This window comes from Phragmites australis, chromosome 20, assembly GCF_958298935.1.
Source record: "Phragmites australis chromosome 20, lpPhrAust1.1, whole genome shotgun sequence".
Lineage (NCBI taxonomy): Eukaryota > Viridiplantae > Streptophyta > Magnoliopsida > Poales > Poaceae > Phragmites > Phragmites australis.
The window spans coordinates 5,055,049-5,080,642 of NC_084940.1; the positions used below are offsets into that span (position 1 = coordinate 5,055,049).

At 46.9% G+C, this 25,594-nt stretch overlaps 2 protein-coding genes across 2 annotated transcripts; one reads left to right on the forward strand and one right to left on the reverse strand.

Annotated features, from left to right (window-relative positions):
• The first annotated feature begins 12,387 nt into the window (after positions 1 to 12,387).
• LOC133902066 (bZIP transcription factor RISBZ3-like) lies at positions 12,388 to 13,369 on the forward strand. Its single transcript, XM_062343642.1, has one exon. The coding sequence runs from the start codon at positions 12,505 to 12,507 to the stop codon at positions 13,039 to 13,041; it is 537 nt and encodes a 178-aa protein (XP_062199626.1). The 5' UTR covers positions 12,388 to 12,504; the 3' UTR covers positions 13,042 to 13,369.
• A 6,396-nt stretch (positions 13,370 to 19,765) lies between these two features.
• On the reverse strand, positions 19,766 to 23,939 carry LOC133901962 (uncharacterized). Its single transcript, XM_062343520.1, has 5 exons — positions 23,672 to 23,939; positions 23,500 to 23,579; positions 22,094 to 22,197; positions 20,282 to 20,336; positions 19,766 to 20,203 (listed from the first exon to the last, which is right to left on the reverse strand). The coding sequence occupies exons 1-5, from the start codon at positions 23,816 to 23,818 to the stop codon at positions 19,996 to 19,998; spliced, it is 594 nt and encodes a 197-aa protein (XP_062199504.1). The 5' UTR covers positions 23,819 to 23,939; the 3' UTR covers positions 19,766 to 19,995.
• Between the last annotated feature and the right edge of the window lie 1,655 nt (positions 23,940 to 25,594).

A 25,594-nucleotide genomic window follows, 5' to 3' on the forward strand; every position in this document is an offset into this window, starting at 1 on the left:
GAACGTGACGGGTAGCTCGATCCGCCCCAATGGCTTGACCGAAGAGCCAGTGGTGACCCCAAAGAAGAGAGGAGATGGCTTTAACACACTCCTTGGGATCTATAGAGCATCTAGCATGTCAGCGAAGAGGAGGTTGATGAAACTCCCTCCATTGACTAGTACACAGCCCATTTGCACATTGTGCACCATGGGCTATACCACGATAGGGTATCGTCTGAGGCGTTTGATGCATGCAGGGTGGTTAGACTGGCTGAAGGTGAGGGGGACCTCCGACCACTTCAGTCGCAGACTCGGACCCGACATGGTCACGCATACCTCGCAGACCAACGACTTGTACTCCTTATTCAAGGAGTACATGTCGTGATTCCCCTAAAGATATGATGAAGCATGTTCTTGGCCTACTAGAATCCTAGAGCTGATTGGTCAGGGTTGGCCCCGTCCTCACCATCGTTGTTGCGCATGGACTTGCGCTCCCCGAGCTCTTGGTCAATAATGCCTCGCACAACCTTGCCTTCGGTCAAGTTGTGGGCGTAGGTGTGGTAGATCAGGAAGTAGCCTCTGCCCATCTTCCTGTCCTTCTTCTCGAAACGTCAGTGTGGTTGGCTAGTTTGCTCGACATCCATGACATCGGGCGGTCCATCCTTGTGCTTGTTTTTCTTTTTCTCCTTTCGACCGACTCCTTTGGAAGAAGCGGATTGGTCAGAGGGTGGCTGAGGCTTCATGCCGATCTGGAGTTCTTGAGCCTCAATGGCTTGCACACATTTGTCTGCGAACTCAAAGAGCTCGATGGTGCTCCCAATCTCCTTAGTGGCTAGCTTTTTACCATCTTCTGGTTTCTAACCCCCCCCCCCCCCGAAATGCTATGACCACAAACTCACCTGTGATCTTTGGAATGGTGTTCAGCATTCGGTGAAACACCAGATGTAATCTCGTAGTGGCTCACCATGCTACTACCTGACCTGATACAGGTCATCCTCGACCCCTATTCGGGTGTAGGTCTCTTTAAAGTTGGCGATGAACTGGTCGCACAAGTCTTCCCAGGATCAAACCGACCCACATGGGAGATTCATCAGCTAGGACCATGCTGAATCGGTTGGGACGGTCAGAAAATAGTTTGCCATGACCTTCCTATCGCCTCCCGTGGCCTGCACCATAGTGGTGTAGATCTGCAGGAACTCCTTTGGATTGGTCGAGCCGTTGTATTTTTCAGCTAGGACTGGTCGGAACTTATCCGGCCAGTGCACCTCTCGCAGTCGAGCTGATAGAGCATTGCACCCTATTCTGTAATGAGTAGTTGCTCGTTGATGGGTGGCCACACGTGATTGGGGAGAGACCCGGCGGTCTTGTGGCCTAGGCGATGGGATGGAGGAGACCGATGCTTCCCTGCGTTGGGAAGGTGAGTTCTAGGGATGCTTGCCCTTCTCTCGCTTTCACGCTCCTTCTATCCACGGATTACATCATGGATGTCGCGGTGGCGGAATGAGTCACGCAGGTTAGCAGGTGGACTGCCCTGGCGTGGTGGGGGTCTCCTCGTACTCCCTACTACTAAGAGGGTGTGGGTTTCCTCCTACCGCAAAGCCCACCGTGAACCCTGCTGGCCATCATCCCGATTGTTTCTTATGGAGGACGGGGCTGCCCCTCCCACAGTATGGTGCCATGCAGTTTCTACCAAGAGGGCGAGATCACACAACCATGGTGCCACCGACAAACCCTCTGGTACCGCCACTGGCGAGTAGCTAAGAAGTACTCGCACAGTCAACAGGTTATGTGTGGGGGTCATGACCTTGTAGTCGATCTGCTGAGCGTGGAGCGGAGAGACATCACGAGGGGGGAGCCCCCAGCGATCGCGTTCCTTGTGCGACATGACGGCCTTGATGAGGATGTCGCCTCAGTCTCCACTTCACGCGGGTGCTCCTCCAGGCAACATTGCGGTTGTAGGGGCAAGGTAGGACCTCACCCATGCTTGGCGCTAGGCAGGTTTCCATCCTGACCCACGCCTGGGACTCGCCTCCGGTTCCTGCAACATGAGCATCATTGTTGCCCCCTGCTGTATGGGTCGCCATGCAAAACTCTCGCTCAGGCTCAGAATCCTCGGACTTTGGTTCAGTGTCCCATGCTTGGAGAACACCAGGCTCATTTGGGTCGTACCCCATGATGAAAACCTCACAACAGCCAGGGTCCTCGAAACGGGACTCCACAACAGTCAAGGATTAGGACATGGGTAACCCAACCATAGCATCAATACTTGCAAAAACACGAAAAAAAACATGCCCCTACCTGGTGCGCCAATTGTCGGGGGATAATCATTGACATTGAATCTAGGGTATACCAGACAATGGGTGCATATTGATCTGTGTTTCTAGTGGAAGTATACCGTACTAGACTCAAGAACACCTAGAGTTATCCAGGTTCAGGCCTCCTATGGGATAACAACCCAACGTCATGTGTATTTTCTTATGACTTGGCTCAACTTCCTCCTTTACAAGCAAAGTCTTGATCCCTTTATATACCAAGGAAAAGATGCACAAACAAACGGGCCATGCTAAACTCTGTGACAGGTCTACCCCTGACGCAGCCAACTACCCATAGCCCATCATGACGTCAAATAGGCATGGCTGCTCTGCTCTGATCATCCTGTGTGCCCTGTAGCATCACTGAATGCTGTCACGCTCACCCATCAGACCCATCCCACAAGGTATGGCCTCCTAGAAGCAAAAGCTGTTATTATTACTAGAAGATAGAAGTTGGTCTGGAGGAGTTTTTATAGCTTCTAAGGAATGATATTCTAAAGGGTACTATATATATTATACATTTCATCCGTATCAAAAGCCAATTCAAAAGCAGTTTTTCTATAAGCAGCTTTTCAATAGCAACTTTTAAAAGTAACTTTTGGAAAAGTCTCCACCCAACCAAACAAGCCCTAAGTTGAAGTTTTGAAGATAGGAATTTTGGATGATTTTGAGCTGTACGTAATGATTCGTGCAAAATTAGTGTGAAATTACTGAAAGCTGTTGCGTTTCAAATGAGTCTAAATGGTCATCGAGTCGATAAGGATTATGAACTAATCCTAAACATGTAGATTTTACAAGATTGGTTTCGGTGCATATTATTCAACATCTAAGGAGCAATATTAGATGCATAATAGAACTTAGACTTGTGGCTAGCACACAAACCAAATTCGCCTAACTTATGCCATGAAACTCATAAAGTGGTACATGTATGGTCAATCATGGGGGATTCTTGTTAAATGTCTCTAGAAATCCTTACTCAAAGGAATGAAAAAGCGTTAAAATTATACCCTTCGCACGATGCCCATGGTTGCAACTTGCAAGTTGTAACCATGAGCGGATTCAGGAGCGCGGGGGGGGGGGGGGGGGCTTGTGCCCTCTAACCTCCCGGGTACACTTGAGAGCCCTAAAGCTCCTTTATAATTTTTAGACATAGAAGATGAGGAAGAAAAGAAAAAAAGAGGAGAAAAATAAGAAAGAAGATGATGTTGAGTTCCCCTAAATTTTTACTTTGGATCGGCCACTAGTTTTTAGACTTTCCTTGTGATGAATTCCTTCTCGTCTAAACTCAGCTCACCACTTTTGCCAATCCCCCTGCGATCTGACTACCCCAATTGCTGCTCACTTTCTCCTCCATATTGAAGATTTTAGGTCGCCGATCATGCATCATCGCCTTTTTCGCATGGATCTTCTGTTCAATTCCTGCTAATCCAGTGCGTTCACTAGCTAAAAGGCAGTGCTTTGATTCCTTGTCATAAACAGTTCAGCAGCCCAGTTCCAACTGTTGTGTGCATTCGTGCATGAACTGTAATATTGCATTGCAGAATTGGCACGTGTGGATTGAACAAAGGATTCAGCAAAAAGAGAACTTGCACTCATCTCATCCAAAATCCCAATGGCATGAAGAATATTATACATTCTAACACCAGTACGAGCAGATTTGAGGCCTAGTGGACTGCAAGCAGCCGCCAGGGAACTATTTCTTTTGAGCGGCAGCCAAGAACATGCATATGTTGCATGTTTTGCCGATTCGGATCACTACGGATTATGGAGACCATTGTTTCGGAACACAGGAGATATCACGGGGATAACTACCATAATGCACTATTGAATTGAACATTGCATCTCAAACGAAAGGAATTATCACATGGGATGGGGTTAATGCATTTATTATTTTTATCCACTTTCATTTCTGACTTTTAGTATTAGTAAGGGAAATGACATTACCATATCCTATTCAGATAATTTCAATTGTTCTAAGTCCTATATGCACATTTTGGCCACCTAAGGGCATCTTCATCAAGGACACATCAGCTAGCAATAAGATGTTCCACGTCGGTATTTGTCATACGTGGAGGAAAGAGATGGATGAGAGAATGTAACTAGCTCTTGTTGAAGTGATAATCTATAATAAAAAACAAGGCATGATAATGTGCATGGGTGGATCCAGTGGAGGGGGTGCTCGGACGCTTGAGCCCTCTACCCCTTGGAACACTTGAGAGCCCTCCAAGACCCCTACAATTTTAGGGTATGGAAGAAGAAAAATAAAAAAAGAGGAGGAAAAGGAGGAAGAAGAAGAGAAAAAAGAGGAGGGGAAGGAGAAAAATGAGGAGGGAGAGCCCTTCTACTTCTCGGCTCTGGATCCGCCACTGATAATGCGTGAGCATTAAATATATGAAGAGACAATTTTATCGATAATTCATTGGAGAAGTTATCTTTGATACAGTATATAGATGGCATGCACACTCTTATAGCTAGCAAGCTATTTACACTGTTGGAGATACTCCAAAATTAACTATCACGGTCAACTTTGCTCCGAAGGAGATGGTATGCACTTGTGCCTCCTCAAAGCAAGGTATATATATATTCACCATTTTTTGTGGATACCGTTAATCCCACTATTCAAATATGTTATCGTGACAAAAATGTAATAAGAACTAGAGAAAAAGGACGATCCGAAAGAGATACAATTTTTCGTATGCCACTGAATGAATTACTGCATTATTCATCACTGTGATCGAGACTGTATGGGTTTGGTCCCATGTGTCAATTAGATATCCAATGGCGCATAGAGAACTACACATGAGAATTATAAGGTCAATGAGTCTGAAACCATCTTAGAAGCACCTCCAGCTAGGACAACTCTTTTTTTTCTTCCATTTAGGTAGAAATCAGTAGTAAACTCTAAAAATTATACAACTACTCCTTTTCTTTCTATAGGGCATATTAGAATTTGAAAAGGTTAAACTTTGTAAGTTTTGACCAACAATTAGTCATTATATCTATAGATTCATATTTCATAGTTTAATTTTGTAACAATTGATAATATATTGTAAGAGAAATTAATAGTTAAATTATACTTGTGAAGACTTCTTCAAATTCTAAGACATCCTATAAAAAGAAAAGGAGGGAGTAATATGTGGTGAGAACTAAGAAGCTGTTCCGTAATCAGAAAGTGATGTCTTTCTTGTTGTACCTACTAGCCACCACATTCTTTTTGCTACTTATCTGAAATGCAAACACTGTTTAATCTTCATTTCACGGTTCACTTGCTCCCTAAGTCCAATCACATGAACTTTTATCCACAGCATTGCATCTAATTCTTCCAGTACGCAATTATTAGAATCCCATCCACGTAGGGCTTCCCAGAAATGCCTAGTCAATAGACGACCCCATATCTGGCAAGAAAAAACATAACGACTCAGGTCAGGTGCACCTGCCTCACTGACTGGGAGCACATATTCTACCACCGTTTCATGAGTAATGACATGACCTCGCTGCATCAATGTCAAATGCGCAACTCGAGTCCTAAGAATATATCTGGGCAAAGAGAAGGAGAGAACAATCCAAGGCGACAAGCCTCCAACCAAGCACAACTCCAGAAACATCGACGAAGGTTTCTCCTGCTCACGCAGGATTGAGTGAGAGCTATTCGGTGCCGGCGTGCAATCGTGCGAGAACATCATCGAACTGAATCGATCACAAGAGGTTGATGACACTAACTGACCGAGTGGAACTATTAACGACTGTTGCGTGCTTGATTTGCAGGATCTCATATCTTCGCAAAATATCTCCGCTTCTCTTCTCTATGAATGAAATTGGCACAATCTCGTGCCGGTTTATTCGGAAAACAAAATATCTTTGCTTTGCGATAGAACTTGTGTCGACCTGCTGATAAGTCTTGAAACTTCCAAGGAAATGACTTCATGAGAAATGAATCGAGTTGGAGGTGTCAAGGAACATACACTAGCCGTTGCCTTCAGTTCTTGGCTGCTATCTCCTTTGATGCCCACAAGTCACAACCGAGTACCCACAAAAAAAGTCGAACACTGTTAGGTTAAAAAAAGTGAGATCTCTCAGCCACATAATAATCGTATATACACACAATACAAAAAAAGTGAATAGGAAAACACGCATTCGACAGGGGCATCACAAGTGGCAAGAGCTAAAGTATGCTAGCAACTGCTTTGTATATGATTTGTTCTTAGTGGTTGTGGTTAAGTGTCTGATTAGTGCTGCCACTCTGGTAGAACGGAAGCCCAAGTATCCGTCTCAATCAGCTAGGCAGGGCCACGCAAACATGTCGCTGCGCTGTGGGGGGGGCCACCGCGGTGCATGTCCTTGCTTTTGCAAAAGCATGCAGTTCTGGCGTCACCCTCCGATCCAATTGGCAGCCGCTGCTGTCGCGAATAATGCAACAGTATTCAGCTTTGTGGACAATGGGAATTGGAGATGCATCATGCATGCGGATCACAATGTTGAGCTTATTGCTTTGAGTACAAGAATCTGTGTTGGTAAATTTGGTATTCCTCCCAGTCTAAGAGAGTAAGAAGTATGCTCTGGCTGCATCACTGCTTAAATGTTTAAAGGAAATTCAGAAGTAAAATACAGATATATGTTTGTTTTCGTGTTTTATGTGTTGTTGCGGACATGCGATTTCATTGTTTTTTAATTTTTTTTCTCATTGTCTAGGAATTATCTTTAGTTGTTAAATAAAAATTTCACAGGCTTGCCCTCCTAAATGATTCTATATGTGTTTTATTTGACAGATAAAGATTTTTTTTTTGGGTGGAGGAGGTGGGGGTTGCTTCTGTTTTTCTCTTTTACAAAAAAGAAAAGGTAAACTTTAAGAGGATGAGGATCCGAAGTGAAAAACATGTTTGCAACACCTCATTCTCTAATTTGACTAGATGGGTCATCTATTTATATATGGTGGAGTGTCAATTTGCAATTGTTTTTGCAAATTGTACCACTCATCGAGGATGAACAATACATCTCAGTCAGAAAGGAAGCAAAAAAAACACACAAACCAAGCCAAGGAAGAGCTCGCACCCAGGTGGTTGGGCTGTACACCAAGAAACTGAGCTACTAAGCCTCAGATCCTCAACTTATAAGTTATAACATGTGCATTTAGTTATGTTCGACTATTTATTAAAAGCATTAACATAATACCTGAAATTAATTACTACAATACCAGCATCCAAATTGCTACAAAAGGAATTACAGTACGCAAGAAGTGCTACAGTGTAAAAATAAAAAGGCACGAGATACCGATCCATACTCTTAGCAGTTGAACACCATGCTAGTGATATAAAGTAGTTGCTAATCAAAGCAACAAAGCACTTGTGAGCATAGTTGTTAGGGCGTCGCCATAGAGTCGCTATATCGTTGTTGTGGTAATCCGCTTCTCGCCACGGCTTTGGCATGTATGGCGTCTGCCATAGCATCGTGGCATCCTTGTGGCACCTCTTTGGCATCGTGTGGGGACCACTCAAGTCGTGGCAGGCACAACAGGCAGCGGCCAAGTGAGCATACCTTTAATTGAGTGAAGCAAGGCTGCAACCCTAACACACTTCACCGCCTGAACCTGAGCCGCTTGAGCTGCATCCTGCAAGGAGCCCTAGCCCTAGCCGCCTTCGTCGTCGTCATCGGGACGGTCACCCTCCGCCTAGATCCCCATCCACCTCACCGTCTCCCGTCCGCCTTGCTATCTCCCATCCGGAACTTCGGATCCCCGTCTGCCTCAACTTCTCTCGTCCATCAGTCTCGCCATCTCTCGAGCCAACTGCCCCCTCCACTGAGTATGATATAAGGGCGGCCCGATCTTCTCGATGTAGAACCCTTGATAACAAATGCACTTCGACAGACACACTAGCCGAACACCACGTGCCAATACACGAACCTTCAACTCTTTGGAATTCGCCCAAACACACTAGAAGATGATCGTCATGAGACCACGAGCAATGTTGCCAAGACACCAATTCCCAACAGAAAAACACCTTGACCTTGATGGTAAAACAACAAATACGAACAAATCACTCAATCTATTGATAGAAGTCCTCGTATGAACCTTGGTATTCAAGAGACAAGCAAATCGTTGTTCAACTTGTTTTATCATAAAAGTATGGTCCGACCTCTATGGGTTATGGACTCAACTATATATACTACTAGGACTGTAGAAACCGAATTGAACTCGTTACAACATAAAAAAGGAAACCTAATCTATGGCCAACGTATTATTTTGACTACTGGGACCGGCTGGTTATGAATTTAGTAATGGGGTTGGATCCGTTGGGAAGGTTATCAAATAAACTTTCTAACAAACCGACATCTGTTTGGCTGCAATAAACCTAGTCCGAGTTGGCTTTTAATCGACATCTGTTTGGCTGCAATAAACTGAGTCCGAGTTGGCTTCAATCTTTCCTATCTTGCTTCTCTTTGATTGATTCCATGTAGAACTTGAAAGGCAAGTCTCTAATGCCTTTGAAAAGTCCATATACAACTGCATATGATCTTTAGACACCTTGTGACAACCTTTTTTCTCCCACGCATCCCTCAACTCTTCTTTGTCTATGTGCCAACAAACAATGCAGCTCTTCTTCCTCTTGTACATTGTATTGATCCAAATACCTAAGCACGAGTGAATTACAAGATTGAAGTAGTATAAAATTCTCCTTAAAATTAATAGGTCATTAAGAAGCAAGTTCACCTGATCTTGTATTTTATTGGCATGTTCTCTTATAATTGGTTCAGTTGGCAACTCGATGCGTATATCTTGATCACTAGGTGGTGGTGAAGAATGTACCGTAAGGTTATCCTCATCAGAGTATCGTTGTCTCCCAAGCCAGCCGCCCTTGCCATTGAGTAAGGTACTCTCTCTCTCTCTCTCTCTCTCTCTCTCTCTCTCTCTCTCTCTCTCTCTCTCTCTCTCTCTCTCTCTCTCTCTCTCTCTACTTTGTTCTAGTGCATAGGCAACCTAGTTGTGTTTCTGGTGAAGTAGAACTGAAGTGGTTAGTGTTCTGGTGAAGTACTGAAGTTGTGGTTAGTGTTATGGTGAAGTACTGAAGTGGTGGTTAGGTACTGTCTAGTAAGATCTGTTATGCTGGATTGGTGAAGTAGAAGTGATTGGTCAAGACTCAAGAACATATACTTCTTTTTTTTGTGCGGAATATGACCGATCAAGGCATAGAGGCCTCAGACGCCGCATGCCCATATCAAAGATTGATCCAAAGACCAATCCAAAATGGAAGGCAAATTCAAATGATCCTGGGTGGAAATATGGATTTTGGCCAACCATTGGCAATAGAGATCTCATGCAGTGTTGTTTGTATGATAGAAAGTTAACTGGAGGAATTACAAGGTTCAAGGAGCATCTTGTGGGTGGATATAGAGATGTTCTGAAGTGTGTTAAAACTACAACAGCTATCTCTCGAGAGATGCAAGATGCTATGAAGAAGAAGAAACCACCCATCCTTGATAATGAAGGAGAGCATCAAGGAGAAAATCATGACGTAATTGTTGTGACAGAGGAGGAGTCCCAAGATGTTGCTAGAAGCATTGCCATCCTAGTTTAGTGATAGTTGCCAAAAGAAAATAATCTGCCTTGAAGTTTAGTGCTCCAACTCCAAAAGAGCCCAACACCAAGTCTGTTAGTTGAATGCTTTGGAGAACATCCACATTCGAATAATCCTTCTCAAAACAGTATTCAAGCTAGCATGAGGACAAAGAAAGAAAGAGATGCTGTCAACTTAGAGTGTGCTAGGTTCTTTTATGAGTGTAGCATACCATTCAATGTCGCAAATTCTAGGCAGTTTGAGATTGATATAGACGCCATTGCACTGTACGATTTTGGGTATAAGCCTCCTAGCTACCATGAGCTTAGGGAGCCATTGCTTCATAAGGTTGTTAAGGAGATAGATGATTTGAGGAAGAAGTATGAAGAGGCATGGAAGCAATATGGCTACACATTGATGTCAGACGGATGGACAGATAGGAGGGGCACCATTTGATCAACTTCCTTATCAATAGTCCGAATGAGATTTTCTTCTTGGAGTCAGTTGTTGCATCTAGTGAAGTACATGATCAAGTGATGCTAGCTAATTTGTTAGAGAAGAGAATTTTGGACATTACAAAAGATATAGTTGTGCAAGTTGTCATTGACAATAGGCAACGAGCAAGCTTCTCATAGAGAGGTTTCCTATACTTTTTTTGACACCTTGTGTTATACATTGCTTGGATCTTATGTTGGAAGACGTAGGGAAGTTGAAGTAATTTAAGAAGCATATATCACTGCCCAACATGTCACTACATTCATATATAGGCATGAAAGACTTCTTAGTGCAATGAGAGAGAAGACAACTGGAAGGGATCATGTGAGATCCGCAGCAAGTCAGTTTGCTACCACATTCCTCATCTTGCAGAGTTTGCACAAGCACAAAGATGTATTGAGATATCAGTTTATTACTGATGATTGGACTAGTCGCAAACTAGCAAAGATAGAGGCCGAAAAAGTGTACAATATTATGCTTTTTATGGAGTTCTAGAACGAATAGTAAAAGATGAGAGCCTTCGAAACAAAATTGATCCACAACCTATGCTCTATGAAGATCAACGTGGAGATATCTTCAAGAATTACATGGCCCTCCAAACTATAAGTTAAAGAACCCTCGTAAGTGATTTAAAGTTTTAATTACCGCATGCTATTTAAGGCTTAACTCATAATATATGCATATGTATTGTTAATTTAGTTGATTGGTGGTGTACGTATGGTGGCCAATCCATTGAGCTACAAAGATTTGCAAAGCATATTGTTAATCTTTGTGATTCATCATTCAATTGTGAGCGTAATGGGAGCACTTTTGAATTTGTAAGTGAAGTACTCAAGTTTCATAGTTCAATTAGCAAAATTTATTATATAATTTTATTAACTTTGCTTGCTTCTATAGTCAATTGTAGATTCATACTAAGAAGAGGAACTGGCTAGAGCATACAAGATTGAATGATTTGGTTTATGTTGCCTATAATTGGAAAATAATTACTAGGTTCTGAAAGTGTTGTGAGGAAGTAGGTAAAAGCTATGACCCTTTAGTTATGAAAGACTTTGATTTGGAAAATGAATGAGTTGACCCAACGGTCCAACCTAAAGGTTCTCATGATTTGGACCTCACATGGGACCAAGTTGATGAAGTCATTGGTGTGTCACGTGAGCTTCGAGGTTGTAACCTTCCTAGGACCTACGCTCGTCATGCAAGACATATATCAAGAGTGAGGAAGAGGGAGAGGAAGAAGACATCATTTTGGATGATGATGATATAGATGATTTTGGTGAACAACCAATTGATGCTACTGAAGATGGTGCAGAAAATGTGATAGCATCTAAGATCTCAATGAGTTTGCAACAGATGACTTTTAAGAGAGGAGAAATTTGAAACTTTGAGAGATGAGAGAGTTCTATCATCATAACAACTATGCTAGTGTGTTGTGAGCAAACTCATGGGTGTTGGACTTGCATGATGCATACTAACAGATGTAAAAATTATAAGAGATATGCATAGCCGATGTCCTCCCTGCTCTAGTGGCCTAACAATTTCAGCTCGTTTATTCCCACAGTGGCTATCAGTAGGTATGAGCTGCATATCTATCCATACATCCAGCAGATTCTTGCCACTCTAACTAGGTAAATGATTTTCATCTGTAAACTATTTAGTGTGAGGCCAAAGGCCGAGCATCTCGGCGAGAAGAGAATACATTACATGTAACAAAAAGCAAGGTTTGGCATGGATGAACTGGAATAAAATTTACCCTTAGACAAGACTACTCACGCAAGTCAAGTCATGTATGCACACAAGAGGGAAAAGAAAACGGCAATGTTCTCTTGGAAAGGAAAGCTACAGAGGTAGAAGGTTAATGGCATGTTGTTTGGATATTGTTGCACGAAAGGTGAAAGCTCACTCTCCTCATGGCCATGTACCAAATCGACAAAACTAAAGCTACCGAATTGTACAAAATAAAGAGGAAGGAGGTGAGAGAATGTGGCTTCTCTCTCCAATCTTAGGCAAGCAAAGCTACCTTTGTTACACTATAAAGGGCCCTCACCAACCAAGTGCCTCCTCCGCTCACCCAGAGAAAATCCATCAAGAAGCCAAACCAGAGACCAGAGTAGCCACGTCTACTTCTACCTCTCTAAGATCTCCACTAGCAAACAAGTGAAGCAATCATGCTGCACCAGCACCATTACCATGGAGGACTGGCCAGCCTTCACTGCCTCTCAGCTCCAGACCCAGCATTCCACGCTCACTACCACAGCAACATGATCACCATGGCGCTCCCTCCCTCCCACTTCTCACCTGCTACCTATGAACCTATCCACGAAGCACTGGATGTCGTCGGAAACAGCTCAGCCGGCTCTATCAATGCCGATGACGCCTACGGCAGCCGGACTGCGATGGCAGAGGACGAGCGGAGGCGGCGGAGGATGGTCTCCAACCGGGAGTCCGCCAGGAGGTCACGCATGCGCAAGCAGGGGCAGCTCACCGAGCTGTGGGCGCAGGTCGTCCACCTCCGTGGCACCAAGCGCCTCCTCCTCGACGAACTCAACCATGCAATGAGGGGCTGCAGCGACGTGCACTGCGAGAACGCCCGGCTCGAGAAAGAGAAGGCCGAGCTCAATACCAAGCTTGAATGCCTCATGCAAGCACAGAGGGGAAACACCTCACCAAACTCCTCAGAGCCACGTGAGGATAGGACTGAATAAATCGTTCCTATCTTCACATTTTAGCTACGATGATTGTTATTAGTATACCAAATAAAATATGTTTGAGGTGGTTTCTTCAGCTTCTTTTTTCTCTCTTATGGGAGAATATTCTAACTACCTATTGTTGGCATCTTTTTTGTCAAGGTCGCTAAGATAAATATGGATCGGGTGTGCTAACAAGTTGCCATCCAAAGTACAGTAGTAAGTTAGTAACAGCGCACATAGATGAGAAAAAAAAAAGAAACGCTGAAAACCAATATGGGATAAGAAGCCTTACGGTTGGTTTCTTCTTAACAAATAGAGCTTTCCATTGAGAATGATGTGGTGAGTGGGGAAAAGATTGTTTGGATTAAAGAGTCACAAACCAAACGATAAAACAATTCATTCAGATGCTTATTAGGCAGAGTTCTCTTGAATTTTACCCAAAAGAAAACATAAACGACATGATCAAGACAAACCAAATCCTTGCTTTCTTCCAATAGAAAAATCAACACATAAACATGAGGATTTCCTTTTTTGCGAGAATAAACATGAAGATGATGTTATATGAAAGAAAGCCAAATGATCTAACATGCAAATTTTATGCTAATATAACAAATTCACTGAATCCACCGATGATATGAACATCACAAATAACGGTGTAAAACAATTTTAGAGGATTACACGCTCTTTCAATGCCAAATCTGAACTTAGAAATCTCTCAAGATAGATGTGCATAATTTGAATCATAAATGCATAAACACTAAATCTAATTGTGATTTCACAGGTTCCTTGTGTTTCCACATATACGGCGTCAAATTAATGTTGATGGCAATAGCACCAAAATTAAGAAAATCAAACAGGTTTCAGACATAAGAATGGATCTGAAATTTGCAATTGGAAAGTATGCCATCAAATCAATCTTGTCCAAGCTTGCGTGAGCGTGTTAATGCAAAATAGAAAGGTATAGGCCACCATGAAGTGCTAACATCACAAGGGCCAGACAAAGGTGTTTAGAAAGAGACTTGATACGTACTTACACAGGCAGGCAGACAGGGACAAGCACAATAGAAAGTCTCTTCAGTGGTGGTGATGCAGCTTTCCATATAACAGGTCAAGAACTAGCAAGTACTACAGCACTTCAATCAAGCTGTTAGAAGAGAAAACATTCAGACATGAGCTATGTATTTCCAGTTGCATATACATTAGAACAATTCACAGTTCAGTATATGACTTTGTAGATAAGAATAATTTACCGTCCCATAAGATTGCAGAAGAATTTCCAAACATTCAACCATTGACAACATTGTGAAATCATTGGTAAGTACAAGAGAACTTTTGTACTCCAAAGACTACTGAGAACTAGATGACACTGCCCTACTAGCGTTAGCACCGGATAACAAGGGAATAGGGGGGGAAATGTTGGACAGTAATGAGATGAATAAAAGAATAATCGAAAGCGTTATCATGTAGTGTGAATAGCACCATTAGCATGCTTGTCATGTGCGGACGCACATATGCCAGGCGCGGACGCGCCCGCGACGTGCGCCGCGCGGCTGAGCGCGCTGAGCGCGCTGGGCAGGCGCTGCATGGGTTAGCCTCTAGTGGCTAAAGATAGAAACTTAGATTAGTAAGTTGTTTTGGAAATTCCTAGAATCAGGGAGAGCTTTCTCCATTTCGGTTGGGCCATTGGCCATATATGCTTGTAATCGCTTGACAATCGGGGGAGGAAGAATTATATCCCTAATCTCTCTCTCTCTGTTAAGCCTGCGGTTGAGGGGGATAACCTCACCGGAGAAGACGGCCGACGGCTACGAACTGCGTAGCCGCGGTTCGGCCAGTCGGGGGTTCGACGCCCTTGACAACCTGGTATCATGGTCACGTCGGTCCTCTCCCACCCGCTCCACCCATTCTTCCACAGCCGCCGCCCACCACCATAGCCCTCCACCATCGCCGCAGTCCTCCACCGCTTCCGCGCCGCAGCCAGCAGCCATGAGCGATCCCACCATCGCCGATGTGATGGAGATGTTGAAAGCAATCACCACGGAGATGACAACCATGAAGGCCGACATGGCGGCTATGAAGGAGAAGTCGGCCTCGTCGTCGGACAGCGGCGCCGGCGGTCGCCCAGAGGGGCCGCGCGATCTTGATCGCCCCCCAAAATTCCAAAAATTGGATTTTCCCCGCTACGACGGCAAGACCGATCCGATGCTCTTCATCAACAAGTGCGAATCCTATTTTCGCCAACAGCGCACAATGGCGGAGGAGCGCGTGTGGATGGCCTCGTACAATTTGGAGGACGTCGCGCAACTCTGGTACCTCCAACTCCAGGAGGACGAGGGCACGCCGCCGTGGGGGCGATTCAAGGAGCTCCTGCACTTGCGGTTCGGGCCTCCCCTCCGCTCGGCTCCGCTGTTCGAGCTCGCCGAGTGCCGGCGTACAGGGACCGTGGAGGAGTACTCCAATCGCTTCCAGGCCCTCCTGCCTCGCGTGGGTCGTCTTGATGAGGCTCAGCGCGTCCAGCTCTTCACCGGCGGACTCCTGCCGCCGCTCAGCCACGCCGTCCGCATCCACAACCCGGAGACGCTCGCGGCCGCCATGAGCCTGGCGCGCCAAGTGGAGTTGATGGAGATCGACCGCCCGGTGCAGCCTCCCCCTCGGGCGCCCCCGCGCGGCCTCCTTCCCGCTCCCGCGCCCCGGCCAGCGCTCCAGGCGCCCCAGCAGCCACTGGCGCTCCCTGCCCCTCCGGTGGCCGCCCAGCAGGGTCGCGGCGAGGGCAACCAGAGGCGCCTCACCCCGGACGAGATGGCGGAACGGCGCCGTCTGGGTCTCTGTTTTAATTGCAATGAAAAATATACCCGTGGCCATAACAGGTTTTGCCGGCGCATCTTCTTCCTTGAAGGCGTGGAGCTCGAGGACGCCGCGGACACCGCTGGCGACGCGGAGCACGACGCCGAGGCGCCCTGTTTTTCCCTGCAGGCCGTGGCTGGGGTTCCCATGGCGGGCACCATGCAGATCGCCGTGGCACTTGGCGCCGCGTCCCTCGTCGCCCTCCTCGACTCCGGCAGCACGCACAACTTCATCTCGGAGGAAGCGACGCGGCGCTCCGGTCTACCCCTCCGCCAACGCCCCCGCCTCACAGCCTTGGTCGCCAATGGCGAACGGGTCACCTGCGCCGGCGCCATCCGCGACGCGCCCCTGCTCATCGACGGCGAGTCGTTCCCGGCCGACCTCTACGTCATGCCACTGGCCGGGTACGACGTCGTCCTCGGCACCCGGTGGCTCTGCGAGTTGGGGCCCATTGTTTGGGACCTCGGCCGCCGGCGCATGTCCTTCCAGCGCCAGGGGCGCCCCGTCTCCTGGACCGGCGTGGCCAGCCCCTCTGTGCCGGCCCTGGGCGCAACAACAGAGGCCGGTCCCCTCCTGGGGGCGCTGTTGCTCTCGTTTGGGGGGCTCTTCTCGGACCCCGTTGGTCTGCCCCCCAAGCGTGCGCACGACCACCGCATTATTCTCAAGCCCGACGCCCCACCGGTCGCTGTCCGCCCTTACCGGTACCCCGCGGCGCACAAGGACGAGTTGGAGCGGCAGTGTGCCGCCATGATTGATCAAGGGATCGTCCGCCGCAGCGACTCGCCGTTCTCGTCGCCCGTCCTCCTCGTCAAGAAGCCCGATGGTTCGTGGCGCTTCTGCGTCGACTACCGGGCGCTGAACGCGCTCACCGTCAAGGATGCTTTCCCGATCCCGGTGGTCGACGAGCTACTCGACGAGCTCCATGGCGCCAAGTTCTTCACCAAGCTGGACCTCCGGTCCGGGTACCACCAGGTGCGCATGCGCCCGGAGGACGTGCACAAGACGGCGTTCCGCACCCACGACGGCCTGTACGAGTTCCTGGTAATGGCGTTCGGGCTGTGCAACGCCCCGGCGACATTCCAGGCCTTGATGAACGACGTGCTCCGCCCGTTCCTGCGCCGCTTCGTCCTGGTATTTTTTGACGATATTCTGATTTACAGCAAGATGTGGGCTGATCATCTTCGCCACCTCCGGGCCGTCCTCGACGAACTACGCCGCCACCAACTCTTCGTGAAGCGCACCAAGTGCTCTTTTGGTGCTTCCTCCGTCACCTACCTCGGCCATGTCATATCCGCGGCGGGTGTGGCCATGGACCCGGCCAAGGTGCAGGCGATCCATGATTGGCCGGCTCCACGTTCGCCCCGGGCTGTGCGCGGTTTCCTCGGCCTCGCCGGGTACTACCGCAAGTTCGTCCACAACTACGGGGCGATCGCTGCACCACTGACGGCCCTACTCAAGAAGGAGGGTTTCTCCTGGGACGACGCGGCGGCGGCGGCATTCACAGCGCTCAAGGCCGCCGTCACGTCCGCCCCCGTCCTCGCCATGCCCGACTTCGCCAAGCTGTTCAACGTCGAGTGCGACGCGTCGACGTTCGGCTTCGGCGCGGTCCTGGTCCAGGAGGGCCATCCGGTCGCCTTCTTCAGCAGGCCTGTGGCGCCTCGCCACCGCTCGCTAGCCGCCTACGAGCGCGAGCTCATCGGCCTCGTCCAGGCGGTACGGCACTGGCGCCCGTATCTCTGGGGGCGGCGCTTCATCGTCAAGACCGACCACTACAGCCTGAAGTACCTCCTCGATCAGCGCCTCGCCACGATCCCTCAGCACCACTGGGTCGGCAAGCTCCTGGGCTTCGATTTCTCGGTGGAGTACCGGTCGGGCGCCACGAACGTCGTCGCCGACGCCCTCTCCCGTCGCGACAATGACGAAGGGGAGGTGATGGCTATTTCGGCGCCCCGCTTTGACTTCATCGAGCGCCTCCGCCACGCCCAGGCCATTGATTGGGCCCTGGTCGCCATCCACGATGAGGTCCGGGCTGGCACCCGCACCGCTCCGTGGGCGCTGGTGGACGGCATGGTCGCCTTCGACGGCCGCCTGTACATCCCCTCGGCGTCGCCGCTGCTGCAGGAGATCTTGGCCGCGGTCCACAACGACGGCCATGAGGGCATCCACCGCACCCTCCACAGGCTCCGGCGGGATTTTCATTTTCCCACCATGCGTCGTTTGGTGCAGGATTTCGTGAAGGCCTGCGTCACCTGTCAGCAGTACAAGTCCGACCACCTCAGGCCGGCCGGTCTGCTGCAGCCACTGCCGGTTCCGTCTGTTGTGTGGGCTGACATCGGCATCGACTTCATCGAGGCGCTGCCCAAGGTGCAAGGCAAGACGGTCATCCTCTCCGTCGTGGATCGCTTCAGCAAGTACTGCCATTTCATCCCCCTGGCGCACCCCTACACCGCCGAGTCCGTCGCTCACGCCTTCTTCGCCGACATCGTTCGCCTCCATGGCGTTCCGCAGTCCATCGTCTCGGACCGCGATCCAGTGTTCACCTCGGCGTTCTGGCAGGAGCTCATGCGGCTCACTGGGACGAAGCTCTACATGTCGTCCGCCTTTCACCCGCAGACGGACGGCCAGACCGAGGCCGCCAACCGGGTCATCGTCATGTACTTGCGCTGCTTCACCGGCGACCGTCCCCGGCAGTGGCTCCGTTGGCTGCCATGGGCGGAGTACACCTACAACACCGCCTATCAGTCATCGCTCCGCGAAACTCCGTTTCGTGTAGTCTATGGCCGGGACCCCCCGACCATCCGCTCCTATGAGCCCGGCGAGACCCGCGTCGCAGCGGTCGCCCAAGAGATGGAGGAGCGCGCGGCCTTCCTCGACGACATCCGCTATCGCCTTGAACAGGCACAGGCGGTCCAGAAGCGCGTCTACGACCAGCACCACAGGCCGGTGTCCTTCCAGGTCGGCGATTGGGCTCTTCTTCGCCTTCGGCAGCGGGCAGCAGCATCCCTCCCACGCTCGGCAACAGGGAAGCTCAAGTCGCGATACGTCGGGCCGTACCAGGTGGCGGAGCTCATCAACGAGGTGGCTGTGCGGCTACAGCTTCCCCCCGGCGCTCGCCTTCATGATGTGTTCCACGTCGGCGTCCTCAAGAAGTTTGTCGGTACCCCGCCGGCCGTTCCACCCCTGCTGCCTCCGCTCCTGCACGGTGCTGTGGTGCCTGCACCCGCCCGGGTGACTCGAGCTCGGCTGGCCCGGGGAGTGCGCCAGGTGCTCGTTGAATGGCAGGGAGAACCTCCTGCTTCGGCTACATGGGAGGATCTGGACGACCTCCGTGCTCGGTTCCCTTCCTTTCAGCTCGAGGGCGAGCTGGACTTCGAGGCGGGGAGAGATGTCATGTGCGGACGCACATATGCCAGGCGCGGACGCGCCCGCGACGTGCGCCGCGCGGCTGAGCGCGCTGAGCGTGCTGGGCAGGCGCTGCATGGGTTAGCCTCTAGTGGCTAAAGATAGAAACTTAGATTAGTAAGTTGTTTTGGAAATTCCTAGAATCAGGGAGAGCCTTCTCCATTTCGGTTGGGCCATTGGCCATATATGCTTGTAATCGCTTGACAATCGGGGGAGGAAGAATTATATCCCTAATCTCTCTCTCTCTGTTAAGCCTGCGGTTGAGGGGGATAACCTCACCGGAGAAGACGGCCGACAGCTACGAACTGCGTAGCCGCGGTCCGGCCAGTCGGGGGTTCGACGCCCTTGACAATGCTATCCAGAGTTATCAATCCCAATGTGAAAAAGGTATATTCATGTTTTCATCTAATTGGGTGTCCTCGAGTATGCTAACGCAAAAGAAATTAAATCGCATAGTGCAACTCACAATAGCAAAGAAATTTTGAGATTAAGATTTGAGGAACCAATCAATGCTTCACCAGGGATAGTCTATAATACATCTATTTATATATCAATAATACAACAATATTGCTTGCTACAGATGCTTCTAGAACAAATTTAGCATTGGCTACAAACATCTTTGGAGTTAACTTGCCTTTCATGATAGCTTACATACTCCAGGTTGCAACCTTCAGATTACAAAGGAACAGACAACAACTCGATTAGCCTACTGTTACCATCAGGTCAGGTCTTTTTGGATGGCTGTCTCTTCCCAGGTGTTAGATTGTTTTCTGTGGCCAAAGCACTTGCGCCATTTTTTGGTGAAGCTTCACCAGCTAAAGGGTTCTTGGCAGAGGAATCTGTTGCTGAAGATGGAGAATTGCTCTTCTCATGGCTGTTCTTGTCTCCGGAAAAAATTATTGGGTTTGCAAATGATCTTGTACATGGCCACCTAAAAACAAAAAATAAAAATTGATGCTTGCTATATTGAAACATGTGGTGGGTACCAAAAAGCACGCAGCAAACAGACCTGCTGGACCGAATAGTTTCACCTTCAACGACAGTTTCTGCTTCGAAGATGTTACCTATCAACAAGGTAAATAACAGATCATTTACATAAGGCCTAATAACAGAAATATAGCACTTGATTCAAACTTATAATCAGATCAAAGTAAAAAAAAAAATTCATTGAGGCACAGGGAACAGGCTCTCGCTTAAAAAAAAGGGAAACACACATAACTATCTACTGTAGAAACTATAACAAAAATCTACGATAAATGGAGATATTTAACAATAAACTGCGCTGCATTTGAAATAAACAAAGTTATTAGTTATTTGCATGAGGTTTCAAGAATATTTGCACCAGTGTCAACTATTGACTCCTGAAAAAGGTCCATCTACAAATTCAGCTGAAAGATCATCCTAGTAATGTCCATTCAATAAAGTCTACTTTTGCCAACTTTTCTTCTTCCCCAGAGACACTTAATTATGTAGGAGTTTGCTAGTGGAATCCAGTAAAGTAAATAAAATTCGAGAAAGAAAATGGCAGCTCATTAGATAATTGCTAACACAAAGTACTTTAAATAGTGTACTCCCATAACCATATATTTGTAGTTCTTTGAGATGTTGATCAAATGACTTGTTAACACAAAAGGTCTATCAGAAAAGATAGCCAAATGCCATGTCTACTCAATGCCGGCTAATAAATGATTCACATGGCCCCATGTGATGAAAGTATGAAACAATGGATCAATGTCAATATGGAACGACAAACTAAGCATACACATCAACTATAACATATAATTAAGATGTAACAAACTGTCGAGGATAGTGGCATGTGTATGTGTACAAATTAAATTAAATTAAGGATCATATCATATGCAAGGATACATGTGGACTATATCATTGGCAAAATGATATATTTAGATTCTTGTTAAAAAACATTGGATTGGCAGTAAGTTAGCTAATTTGGACAGTGGAGATGTGATTTTTGATAGCGACATTTATACCTCATTGTAATGTTTTCAGGTACTGATACCTGACAGGCTAGCGCATCAAGATGCATTAGTTAGTTCCTTGTTGATAGGAAGCTAAATGACAAATATAAGGCTGTCTTGGCTGAAGGTGAGAGAACACAAGCCGGTTTTGCAGTTTAGTATCCAGACTGAGTTGAGCTAACCTTAAATTTGACTCACAATCTAATATGGCCGGGGTCAGACCTTCCTAGTCTTACGTACTAATAACTCTGTAATATAAGAAATAAGAAAGAGCATTAGGCTTTACGATTAATGATCAAGGTACCATGTATGATGCAAAGATGGAGGATTTCTTGATTTCAAGTTCTGGTCCTGCTAGGCTTGAGGTTTTCTGGATTTTGGGTTCTGCCGAAGATAATTATTAGAGGCCATGTCACTTTCCACATCCTGAATCAAGAATTTTGGTTCGGATTAGGTGCTGTATTTCAGTTTAACATGTACCGCATAATGACCCGTTCTGCTTTGTATATGAATGTTGGATAACGAGATTCAAGAAGTGCAGACTTTATGACAGAGTTCTGTCCTTGACTTAATCATAGAATATACTGCAATTAATATGCAAGAAAAATTGAGTCCAGGATTCCATTGAAAAAGCATGAAAACAGCCACACTAAGTTGAGCTCATTTTGCTCATTTCATCCAATTTTTTTAGAACAATCTGATGCGTTATCAATCAATGGCGGAGCTGCTACGGACAGACAAGAAGGCCTGCTTAACTGTGATAACACAAGTAAAAAAAATAAAGATATACACCAGGAGACTAGGTGACTCTAGATATTGCAGTAAGCTGAAGAGTGCATAAGTACCTCCGTCAAAAGCCTTTTTAGAGAAGTACTTGACCTTCATGCATGCTGCGAGTATAGCTTGATATTTGTTGATCTTCTGTTCATGCTCTTGGATTTTTGATTCTCTGCACATGGCAACAAAATACAGGAATTTCACTGTCAAGCTTGATAATTTCTCACAATAACAATACACAGAATCTCTGATTTCTACTCCCTTCAACTGCAAATATATACTTCAGTTTTAGGCACAGTAACTAAGTAGTACCAGAAAATGACCTTGGTGGCCCTCATTTATCCCCATACTTTATGAACTATTCTTTCAAATATGTGTGAAAGGAGAGAGATTGGAAAAAAGAGGCTCATTTAATTCGAGAATATGAGCATGCATTCAATAATCTGAAGTAGAAAGAAATGGGAGAAATGTGCCTCGATGTTCTACACCAACCTATATTTTGAGAAAAGTTCATAGAGGCATAGAACTAAAGCAACTAACATTTGCAATGGGAGGAGTATTTAGACAAGTTTGATTTTGAGGTAATGCAAAAGACTAAAAGGATCAATTCAGTCTTTTTTAAAGCTGATATGTATTTAATTTGTAAAGTAAAACTACTGAAATGTTTGAGATTCTCAACAAAAAGGTAAAATATTGTACCATGACTGAGGTAGAACTTATTAGAAGATAAGAAATATGTTATACATCTTAATTAAATTATATAAATTAAAATAATAAAATAAGTGCATGACTGGAGCAGAGAACAACATAAAAACATAATAGAAGCCTTCTTCATTTCTCAGGACTCTTTTTACCTCTAATTATTTTCTCCTTATTTACTTAGCTCTAGGTCTAATGAAGTGATATACTGATATGTCACTTGGAGACGTAATAAAGAGGGATGCGCTAAGTGTATCAAAACTAAGTCTAGCAAATACCACATCCTACTGAGTGATATCTGCAAGCAAATGTGCAGGTTAATCCTTAATTTAACAAGATATTTAAGGATTGTCTGCTCCTGTAATCTTGTTTGCTCACTAGTTTCACACAGTTATCGACGGAACATGATAGAATCATATTCTCTTTACACACCCTGGGACGGTCACATATAAAGAGATACTCGCCTCCTGCCATGGTCACTATGTGCACAAATAACACTAACACATTATTTATTGTTACGGGAGTATCAGTAACAGGCTAACAGCCTCATCTCATCCATGAACTCCTATCAGCCATATGCCACGGAAGTGCAAAGGCTAGCGATTATACAACAGCTCGTTCACAGATTCTACTCCATGTCATCCTACGGGTACACGCATATAAAGAGTGTAACCGTAAGTGAAACAGCGATTCTATCGGCTACTACGCTAACAGGGAGGAAGCATTGCGGATACAAAGAGGCAACACGTGAGTGACAGGGGGAGATCGCAATTACGAGTCATCGTCCCGCGGCAACTGGGGCTTGGCCTCCTCCTCCTGCTGCGGGACAGCCGCGGCGGCAGCGTCTCCTCTCTCCTGCACGCACCAGTCAGGAGCTCAGTTTTAGAGGGGCAGAGCTGAAGAGCGAGAGACAGCGAGCGAGAAAAAAAAATGGGATTATGGGGAACCTTGACCGGGTGCTGCTCCGACGTCGGGGCGGAGCCAGCGGCGGGGGTGGCCGCGGCGGCAGCAGCAGCAGCTGCTGCTGCTTCCTCTGGCGGCGGGGCGGGGGCAGGGGCGGCATCGGCGGTGGGCGGCCACGGGGAGGACGCCATCGGCGGCGCGGTGGTGCGGACGCCGGTCTGCCGGGAGGCCGGCGCTGAGAAATTTGCTGGTGAATCGGTGGAGTGCGAGAGGGGTGCCTGCCTACCCGACTCTGCCTGTAGCCTGGTTTTTATTTTAGGCGCACATATGCTGCAGCACTAACGGCATCTCCAACAAATTAGCCAAATTTTACTCTCCATATCTATATTTTATTATTCAATCTAAAAGATTTTTTCTCTATATTTTTATATTTTTATAAACAAGATAACGACGAGACAAAACTTATCTAGAAAGACAGAGCTCAGAGAAACGAATCTAACGACACAAAAATCGCTGAAAAAGGAGTTACGATGCAGAAGCTATACTAAAAACAAGTTTATGTTTTATTTTATAAAAAAGGACTAATTTGTAAATAACATAAAGTTGTAGGGACCTTTTTGTAAATATAGAAAAGTTTAGGGATTGATTTGTAAGATAGGGCCTTTTATGTGAAAACAGAAAAGTTTAAGGGTCTATTTGTAAAATTACCAACTACTGGAAATCTTTGAAATTATTTTTGTATTGAGAATCATCTTTTAATTCTGTAGGGCTGACTGGGTTGACACGTGGGCAAGTTAGCTGACTTGGCGATGAGGCAGCTGATGTGGCTAGGTGACATGGCTTTAGGTGCTGACTTCGTTAAAGAGGCGACACGTGGTGACTTTGATACTAGTGGATGAAGGGGTACAGGTGGGATCTAATCTCGGCCATGCAAATCAGATCGGACGCCACAGAGAGGAAGGGGCTACTGGAGAGGAAGGGCACATCGAAACCGAGAGAGATCATGACGGTGCACTCACCTGATAAAGGCGCTGACCTTGTCGCCGGCCTCGGAGCATGACAACAAGTGGTGGATTACGATGAGAAGGCGACAGTGAATCTGTTTTGAGGCTTACCGAGAGTGGCACAGCACCGGAGGATGGTCAGCAATGATAGGGACGACGAGAGAGCTCATGAACTCGACGGGAAGCAGCTCTAGTGACCGGGGAAGCAAGGCGGCAGCGGCAGTGGCTTTGACAGAGGCAAGCAGCTCTGATGGTGGGCTCGACTGGAGGTGGCGGCAATGGTGGCGGTGGAGCTTGGATCTCGGTGACTAGCACCAGATGCGGCGGGTTTTGGTGAAGGGAGATCCGAGGGGGACGACTGGGTTACATAGGTGGCACGAGAGGATCTTGGGACGAGCTAAGACATCTTAGGGCAGCGGCGGACTCCAACACGGACATGGTGATGCGCTCGATTCCAACTCGAAGACGACGACAGTGAAGGTAGAACAGCTCTGGGCGTCTTTGGGTGAGCGGGCTGCGGAGCGGGGCTGCTGGCGAACTGGATTGTGAAGCAAGCTGGCTGAGTGGGGCGCACTAGCGGCCTAGGCGGGGAGACTGGCTGAACGAGAGGGGGCAGCAGGCCGCCTGACGAGCAGACCAGGCCGGGGAGAGAGAGTTGGGAAACCAGGCTGGGAGGGAGAGGGTGGGCTAGGTAGAAGTTAGGGTTTTTATCTTTATTATATTCATTTATCTATTTCTATTCTAATTCTATTCCTAAGATTTCAAACCTAAGCAAAGCCAAATTAAATAAAAGCCAACAAATCAAATTCAACCGAAAACAAATAAAACCCTAATGACTATTCTCAACATGAATGCACTTCAAGCAAAATATAACCTATGTCAAATTTAATTTAATGTAGATAATAGGTTTTATCATGTTCTATTTATTCAAACTATAAGTTAATCTTAGAAAAAATTTAAAAA